Genomic DNA, 9,477 nt, shown 5'->3' on the forward strand with positions numbered 1-9,477 from the left:
ATTCACAACTCACTTTTCACATTCACAGGTTGCTCTTTTATTAAATAAACTAAACGCTTATGCTATTGATCAAATTTATGTGCACGTTTCAGTTTGTACTGTGTACTTTGCGCATTCACATTCTCTCCTTCGGCTCCGTTTTGCGAAGGGCGGGGCTTCGCAGCTGGCGCACACACCTACAGAGCGGAATAAAGGAGAGGGGATAACTAAATAGAAACCGCGCCACACACGCAATCTCTCCGCGCCATGCACGCGCACGCAATCTCCCCCCCTCGCACGGTGAGCGCCCCTCCAAAGCAGTAAACCTAGGGGAAACACTGAGCAGTGCAAGTCTAAAGTTTCACCCACTAAATGTGGCTCTATTATAAAATCAGCTAAAATACAAAATTGGGAGCAGAGGCAGCCATGACCTTCCATTAGTACACAACAGTAGTATCCATCTCTCCATATTTCTACCTTGATCTTCTGTTCTTTCATCGCTCTCTCAGCCAGCAGGTCTCTGTCCAGACAGGCTGACTGTCTTTGCAGCTCCTGGTTTTGGGCTTCCAGCTGCCTCACTGTGCTCCTCATGGTCTCCATACTGGCCAGCAGGTTCTCCTTCTCATGGCTCAGTGTCTCCTTCTGTAAAAGCATAAACAAATCCTCTTACTACCCCTCCAAGATGGCAACTTATCAGGAAGGCATCTACCAATAGATAAAGTGTGATTTAATGATCATTTGTGAAATTAAACAGAATAAAGAAAACATTCTATAATCATTTAAACTCCCACAGCAAAGATTATTTTACGATGCGGGAATGCTGTTTTACTTATTTCAGATTCAAGGTTTTCCCCTGAAAATGCAGATGTAAGCAAATGCGCCAAACCTGTATGAACACACGTGACACATTTCAAAGTTGTTCATGCAAATCTGACAACGGAAGGCTCTGAGGGCTTTCTCTGCAAGGAACACTGAACGAGCAGCAGCAGCAGCTACCTCCCATCATCTGTCAGCAAAACACTGAAACTATGATTGGTAAACAGAGATGTCCAGGCGTACTCTTAGATCCCTGACTAGCTTTCAATCTGCCTGCCCCCCCAGAGACCCATGAGCGCACACACGAATAAACTTGTGTCTCAGAAAATGGGGTTGCACTTGCACACAGCAGATGGAAGATATACTCCGCTCCATTTACCTGCCTGTTGTTCTCTCATTGGAAAGAGACAGTTATGAGCTTGGGGAGAGGAGTATATATATATAAACAAAATGTCTCCCTAGCTCACCCAGTCACATCTGATGGGCTATTTGTGGGAGCCGTGCAGTCAAGCATAGCTGGGTAAAGTGTCGCTGGCTAAAATGACTCACTGTAATTCTGATGGGAACTGAGTTATGCGAGAAGTATTAGAGACGTATTGCTGGACAAAGTGGCACTGCTTGGATTTACCGGCGGGTGAGAGCATTTTGTGTGTTTGGTAGTGGTAATGTGTGGGTGTGGGTGTGTGTGATTTAGTGTGTATTTGTGTTACCTGTGTGACAGCACTGCTGAGTCGTTTGGTCAGCTCAGCAATCTGTCTCTCTGCTTCCTCCACCTTCTCTCTCTCTTTATCCAGTTGCTCAGTCTGCCTGTCGTAATCTATCTGAAGGTTCTACACACACACACGTGCACACGCACACACACGTGCACACGCACACACACACACACACACACACACACACACACACACACACAGACACATTACTGGAAGCCGGCTCAGTAATGCATCTCAGACATCAGCTGCATTTACATTTCAGTAGGGGACAAAACTCTCATTAGACACAACAGACTGGTTTCTTCTCTAATAGAGACGCAGTCGTAAAGCACAGTGCAGTCTGCGGCTGCTTACTGAGACCGCTGGGAGTGACATCAGGCAGTGAGCATGCTTCCACTTGCCAATTAGCAACATATTAGGAACAAATTCAAAAGAGTGCTGCAGGAATGAGTCCTAAAACACAGGGATGAGATAGCATTTTTGCAATTCTGGTTCCCTCCTTTTGAAGCCAATGGGTTTTTGGTTAGATGCCTGAAGTAAGCTCTGTGGTTAACACAAGCTTAAAAGATTTTCAAGTTTTGTTCTACGACGTAAAATATATCAGTAAATACCTCACTCCTGAATTTTGAAGCTTTTATGCGTCTTAAACGTACAATAAAGTAATGTTATGCCTCTAGGGGGCTCTCGATCTAAACAATAACAAAAGACGGCTTCTTGCAGTCAGCTTCTCCCGATTTTGATTACTTAATTTTTCATCGTTCAGGAGGTTTTTTACCAGGAGCCAAATTATCCAAAGAGGGTCCTCCTTTCCAAAACAAAACAAAAAACACTTAATAAAGCAGTTTCAAGTTCAAAATCAGCGTTTCCTCGGTGGAAGCAGGACGGAGGGGCTACGTTAGCTCAGCTTGTTTCTCTTTTAACCAAAGATCCATATATCCGATAACTAAAATCCCTCATCCTCTTAAAATATAGAGCTAAAAACCACAGAGATCTAAAAACTGTCTGACACATGCGTAAAGGGGATACTGCGACGGCATTACACTTGATTATATTACGGAAGTTTGAGAATAGTTTTTGAAAAATGTTGTATAATGTAAGAACATAACTCAACAACATATATAATATAGCTCTAGTAGTTTTTAGACATATTAATGCAAAAATTATACATATTATATCTTTTAAAAGTAGCTAAATAAGACTACTAAACGCCATCACGCCGAACACTAGTCTGCCCTTAACTTAGTGGTGGTGACATGGAGACATGCGGAATCTAGGTTGAAGATTATCAATTACCTCTTCAGTTCATCATTTGTTACTTCAATCAGAACAATTACTTACAGTAAAATATGCATCCCAACACCACATTATGTCAAATAACAAGGCTTTTAACTCAATTTTTGGTGAGCTGATACAGTTCACTACACAACAGTGCAGGAACTAAAGGTTCTTAATGAATTGTACGTGTTTATGATCACAACGCTGTGACCACTGAGCTGCTATTCCATCACCAGTTGGATAAACTAAAACAATGCATGGCCATCAATCTGAAAACAAGGCTGTCTTCCATTCTTCCTGAATAGTTACCCGTTTACTGAATTTAAGCAGGATATTCTGGCAGTTCTCCTGTCCCACATAGTAGCCTACCTTGTAGCCTTCAGCACCATGGATGATATCTTTCATAGAGCTGTTCACTTTCTCCCTCTCTGCTTTCAGTGACTCTACTTCTTCCTTGAGGGATGCAACCTAGGAAACAAAAATCAAAAGAATTGTGGATTCATCCATGTACTTACCTGAGCACAGAGGAAAACAATTATAATCTCTTTACAATCTATATCAATATTTATCTGTTCTGTATTTTTAAAGTGTATTTCTCTGGTTAACAATCAGCAGGAAACGCTGTAACATGTAAACTCCTGTTTATTTACCTTGGTTCATGTTCAATAAAGGATATGAAACTAACATTTACGGTTTTAAAAATGTCATGCTTCAATTTACCGCTTTCTTATTGATTTCCAGCTCCTTCTTTGCTTTGATGGCAACTGCCTTGATTTTGTTCATCCTCTCATCCTTTTCTTTGTGTTCTTTCTCCAGGAGACCTGAGCGGAGGAGCAGTTACAAGTCGGACAGTCAGAATGTAGAATCTATATGTTCTAACCTGCTCTAAGGACCATATATTTAGTAAAATAACCTTTACCTATTTTCTTTGTGATCTCACTGGCTGCATTTTCCTCAGAGGAAGCAGACTGGGCAGCAGACTCCTGAGAGAGAAATTGGAAAAGATCAGAAAACAAAAGAAGAAAAAGAAACACTCCAACTACAAGTCAATCTTTTTTGTTTGAAGTTTCCAACATCTAGTATTTTTTGCTAATATTTAAAATGTTAATTTATCTATCAGTTAATGTACAGATTCTTTTCTCAATAATTTGAGAAAGCCGTTTTGCATACGAGATGTAAAAAAAAAGCAAAAGCAAAATGTCAGCCAAGAAGTTTCCCCGTCGAAAAAGTTAAGAAAAACAAGCACCTTTATCAAACTGGTACCTGCAAATGTTAGGTATTTTAGTGCTCTAACAAGTGTGGACTAACATTATTCTAAGAGGAACCGGACACACCAGGAGCTCCACTCACCTGCAGAGAAGCAATCTCTCTCCTCAACTGAGATATGAGTGAATCATGTTCTGTCAGCTGGTCTTTGAGCTCTCTTCTCTCTTTCTCCATATTCTCCATCTCTCTCTCCATTTCCCCTTCCTCCTTCTCCTCCTTCTCCTCCTTCTCCTCTTTTTCCTCTTTCTCTTGAGTCACCAGAGAAACATGAGCCTGCAGTCTCTGGTTCTCCTCATTAATCTTCTCATTGACTGACTTCATATCCTCAAGGTCTTTCTGCAGCCCTTCGGTGTCCTTCACCACCTCCTCCAGGTTGTTTCTCAACATGCTCCTCTCCTGTTCCAGCTCACCAATACGAGCCTGGAGCTCCTTTTCCACCTCCTCTAATACTACTACCCCTCGAGCCTCCTCAAGACTGCTCCTCAACAGACCCCTCTCCTTTTCCAGCTCATCCACGTGTGATCGGAGCTCCTCAACCTCTTCTCTGGAGTTTCTGAGCACAGACTGATTTTCCTCGAGATCTGTGGCGGTGGCGCGGGCCTGATCCGCCTCCTCTGCCAGAGAATTCAACTTTGCTTCTAGGTCATTCTTTTCAGACGTCTCCTGCTCCAGCTGAGCCTCCAGGGCTGCCAGCTTGGAGGCCCAAATCTCCCTTGTTTCCTGGGCTTTGGAAAGTTCAGAAGAGGCCTCTTCCAATTTCTGGTGGAGGTCAGCCTTTTCTGTAGAGAGTTCTTTGATAGTCAGCTCGAAAGCAGAAACTGTCTCCTGCCTTCTCTCCACCTCCTCTCGCAGGCTCTCCTGCATCTTTTCCCTTTCCTCTTTTACATGTTGCACTTCATCCTCCATCTGTTTCGTCAGGCTTTTCAGCTCCTTCTCTTTCTCCTCTCTACACAAATGTGCCTCTTCCTCTTTCTCCTTGAACAGCCTCTCGATTTCTGTCACTCTGTCGTTGTTCAGCTTTTGCATTTCCTCCTCTCTGTGCTGAAGCTGGGATTGTATATTGTCTCGCTCTTCAGTCAGCGTGTTGATCATCTCCTTCAGGTCTTCAGTCATGTTTTCCTTCATCTGCAGTTGGGAGAGGATCTCCTCATTCTGCTTGGTCAGTTCCTCGACAGATTGCGTCAGCTCACAGGCCAAAGTTGTTTGTTCCTCCACAGATGACTGGAGTTTCTGGTCCTCACCTGACAAACCTTCAAGCTTCAGCTTCAGGTCTTGTAGATTCTTCATCAGAGAGCTTTTCTCCTCTGTAACCTCGCTCACCCTCACCAGCAGTTCACCCCTCTCCTGGCTAAGTTGTTCATTCTGGTCTTGGAGTTCCCGTAAAGTATTGGCCCCGGGCTCCTTCATGGCTTTGTACTGAAGAACAACATTTTGCATCTTCTCACCCAGTTCTGTCTCCACACCTTGCAGTATGTCTCTCATGTGTTGACACTCAGCCGCGGCAGAGTCTCTCTCTCTGGTCAAGGCCTCACACTGGGCCCTCAGCTCCTCTGGATTCAAGAGATTGTTGTCCCCAGGTCTGATTGCCGAGTCACATCCATCTTTGTGTGCTTCACTCTGTTGCTGAAACTCTCCTTGGACTTGATGTTGGTCAGGGTCCAGGGTTACGGCTAAGTCACTGGGAGCACTTTCCCGGATCATCTGCAATTCATTGATTTTAAACTCCAGCTCTTCTCTCTCTGTCTGAAACTCCTCCTTGGCTTTCTCCAGCTCTGCCTCGAGCTCACTCTTCACATTACTGAGCAGGGTGAGCTCGTCCTGTAACATGGTGCTCTTGGCTTGAAGGTCTTCCAAGGCTGCTCTCAGTCTCAGGGTCTCCTCTCCATCAGCCTGGCTGGATTCACCCTGACTGCAGGCAGACAGTTCCAGCATTTTGGCGATCCCTGAACTGCGGGCAGGTTCCTCGTCTTCCTCCTGCACATCCTGCAGGTAGCTGTCTGGAAAAATAAGGGTCATGTTAGCTGGAAAAGCCATTTTAATTTCCATCTATTCAATGTCGTAAACACATGCACAGATAATATATTTGAAAATACAATTATAATATAAACACTCATTAGTTCACTAATTATTTAATTTGTTTATTGATGCCGTAGCCTACATCAGTACAACATATAATTATAAAAATACTAATTCCGGTGACTAAAATAAATAAAGTGTCCTGTTACATGGCTTCAAGTTGACTCTTACAATTTTTTAGATTTCACAACAAAAAATATATATTCTATTGATGAATCTATTATAAAATAACCCTTAGTTACAGCCCAAATTGTGTCTGTTTGGCCCACAAAAAGGCTCTCTGCTGCTGAACTAGGTTACCCTCAAGCTTTCAAAAGAAAATAAGTTTGTGCATCCACAGTATCATTTCTCTAGGAAACAGTGAGTCGCCCTCACTGTGACAGAGCTAGTTCCTATTCTGACCTCTTTTAAAAAATGTTTTATTGCGGTTGTACCTTTGAGAGCGAGCTGCTCGGTCAGCTCCTCGTGGAGCAACAGAAGTCGCTCCCTCTCGATTTCACAGTCCTCCTCCAGAGCCCTCATCTCTTCCTCGTGCTGCAGACTCTTCTGAGCCAGCTCATCCTTCAGGTTCTCCACCTCCTGCTGAGCCTTTGTGAACTCCCTTTGGTGGCTCTCCTGCAGCTCAGCGATCTCCTGAGATTTTCGCTCTTGGATCGCTTCCAGTTCGGCTTGAAGGGTTTCTTGCTGAGCTTCTAAGCAACGGTGGACCTCTTCAGTCTTCTCTTTTACGCTGGCATGTTTAGCCAGGCGCTCCCTCTCTCTTTCACTTTCCATCTCCCTGTCACTTTCTTCTCGCTCTTTCAGTAATTTCTGGAAATAAGCCACTTCTTCTTGGTGTTTGTTGTTGGATTCCTCAATTGTGCTCTCGAGGGTCGTAATCGTTCTTTGGTGATCTTTTTTCACACGGTCAAGCTCTCCTTGCAGCACCGCTAGATCACCCTGCACAAAATAACAGTTAGGTATGCGTTTTATGACAGTCTATTTTCCTTATAAGCATAGATGCATCAATGGACTTTTACAGAAATACACTGAAATGTGAAAAGTATTTAGAGAAACCCTGTAGAATTCAGTAAAACTGGAAATTTAACTGGTGTTACACATCATACAGTATTTGTGTTGCATTTCACCTTGGCTTTCTGCTTAATCTTCTCTTGATCTTTAAGAGATAGTGAAAGACTTTGCTGAGTTTCGGCCTTCTCCAGCAGTAACGCATCCATCCTATCAGTCAGCTCCTATCACACACACACACACACACACACACACACACACACACACACACACACACACACACACACACACACACACACACACACACACACACACACACACACACACACAAATGTAGCATGAGAATGTAGCACAGCGTGTTAACCAACCAACATGGTTAAATGTTAAAAGGTGGTGATATCCTAGTGGTCTAGTGGTACACCATCCAAACAGACCACCAGAATGTCGTGAGTTTAATACCATTGTACCCCTGAGCAAGGTACTTAACCCCAAGTTGCTCCAGGGGACAAGGAATATTTATAGGAGACATGTTGAAATGCTGCCATACAAACAAACCTGTATCAGGGTGGAGTCATCTGAACTGCCGTTCTTGTTTTTGGATTGCAGTTTAAGGGATTCAACTTCTTTTTCCAAATCTGAAAGGGGAAATAATGTTACAAACTTGTAAACTATTGGTCTACAGAGCCAAAAACAAGTTTTATAGCATTTATAGCTACCGGCACATCTGCCCTTCATCTTCTGCATGGCAGCCATCTGCTTCTTGGCAAACTTGATAAGGTCATCTTTGGGCAGTGTGTCCAGCTAAGAATAAAATATAACGAAAAGAGAAAACAATTCATCTTTACCAATATGTACATAACAATAATCTATACACAAAGAAGATTTCGATAGCCTCTTGGAGCAATAATGCGCCTGTGGATGTGCAGTACCTTTGACTTGGCTGCACCTGCTGGTGATGGAGCTGCAGACTCTGCTCCAGTACCACCAGGGTCCTGTTTTAGTGAAAGGAACAAGGACCTTTGAAAGCTCTGAAGGTCTGCTGTATTTTTCTTTTCTTTTTTGACTGCTTGACTACAAACGTGCTGGCAAAAGACCAGTCTCCCAGTCAGCACAGTAGTTCCTTTGAAAAATCTGAAATGTAATGTTGCTCTTTCTGTTGGCAAAATGTAATTGTTGATAGAGCATGTTTTAAAAGCTTTTATGTTTTATTGGGAGCCCATTTTCAATTCGGCGTATATAGACCAAGTAAAAAGCACTTACATTTCGACTTAAATAAATGTTCTACTTTCCCTGGGTCAACATTTACACAATAGACTTGATAGGCGAGCAGTGTCACCAATTTGGAGAGCTGACTTAGTAAAAGACGGTTGGGCGACATGGTTAATATGCCGGTTGTACCAGAGTATTATAGAGTTAATGCTTCAGAGTAGTGTAATGTCCTAACAAGTAACGTAATTGTCAATATTCAGCGCATTTAAATAAAAAGGTTTTGAGTGAAGTTGGCTAGTAAACAGGACACAATGGGTAACTTAACCAGTTAGTGTTTACAGCCCTGTTTCATAGTACAAAGCAGCGCTATATAAACGGCAGAGTATTATATTATTAGCTAACTTCAAGATGCTATACATGCATTACTAAGTTGTGGCAGACTGGCCGAAGCTAATTCCTCGAGCACTTACCTCCATCTCAGTCGAAGTTTAGCTACTTCTCAATCGTCTGACAGGCAAAGAGATATAACCGGTGAGTCGACCGGACAGAGTCAAAGAGATATCTGAAATTATTTCCAATTTCTTATAGTTTTAATACAAAAACATCCCCTCTGTTTTGATTCTGAGTGAACAGGCTAAAGCGACGACTCGCTTCCGCAAACGTCAACAATGTGACGTCAGCATTATATACGTCACACATCCAACTATATCCTGGATCATGGTTGATCGAAAACCATGGCACAGAAACAATTATTTTATGAATGCATTTACGTTTAACTTCTCTGGACTGATTTTATGTGGGACTAGGATTACTTAAATACTATTCTTTATTATTGGGAAATTATGTGGACAGAAGCTATGCCTTTATTTTAAAGCTTTTAATTTTATATGGTACATTTTATATCCATAAATGCATACATGTACTTTAAAACATTAAAAGGACGATGATATAGATGACTATAGTCCTCTAATTCCTTAGAAAAACCTTACATACATATAATTTATGTATGTACCCCATTTTCCTCTTCCTTTTATTTTCTCATGTTTTTGTATGATTTCAAGATCATTGAATAAGAGAAGTTTGAAACAACAACCATTTTTTTGTCCTGTTTTCTATTACAGTATTGGGCAGAATG

The 9,477-nt window shown here is 42.3% G+C and overlaps 1 protein-coding gene across 1 annotated transcript in view; it reads right to left on the reverse strand.

The window, feature by feature from the left end:
- gcc2 (GRIP and coiled-coil domain containing 2) overlaps positions 1 to 8,980 on the reverse strand; it is a 26,046-nt gene extending 17,066 nt beyond the window's left edge. Inside the window, exons 1-12 of the mRNA XM_029458748.1 lie at positions 8,813 to 8,980; positions 8,063 to 8,125; positions 7,850 to 7,934; positions 7,689 to 7,768; positions 7,253 to 7,357; positions 6,560 to 7,064; positions 4,134 to 6,046; positions 3,703 to 3,766; positions 3,504 to 3,604; positions 3,153 to 3,251; positions 1,506 to 1,625; positions 457 to 621 (exon numbers count right to left, since the gene is read on the reverse strand). Of these exons, the coding sequence (XP_029314608.1) occupies positions 457 to 621; positions 1,506 to 1,625; positions 3,153 to 3,251; positions 3,504 to 3,604; positions 3,703 to 3,766; positions 4,134 to 6,046; positions 6,560 to 7,064; positions 7,253 to 7,357; positions 7,689 to 7,768; positions 7,850 to 7,934; positions 8,063 to 8,125; positions 8,813 to 8,818 (3,306 nt within the window). The 5' untranslated portion in view covers positions 8,819 to 8,980. The remainder of the gene's footprint in view (positions 1 to 456; positions 622 to 1,505; positions 1,626 to 3,152; positions 3,252 to 3,503; positions 3,605 to 3,702; positions 3,767 to 4,133; positions 6,047 to 6,559; positions 7,065 to 7,252; positions 7,358 to 7,688; positions 7,769 to 7,849; positions 7,935 to 8,062; positions 8,126 to 8,812) is intronic.
- Positions 8,981 to 9,477: the final 497 nt, after the last annotated feature.

Source organism: Cottoperca gobio, chromosome 21, assembly GCF_900634415.1.
Source record: "Cottoperca gobio chromosome 21, fCotGob3.1, whole genome shotgun sequence".
Lineage (NCBI taxonomy): Eukaryota > Metazoa > Chordata > Actinopteri > Perciformes > Bovichtidae > Cottoperca > Cottoperca gobio.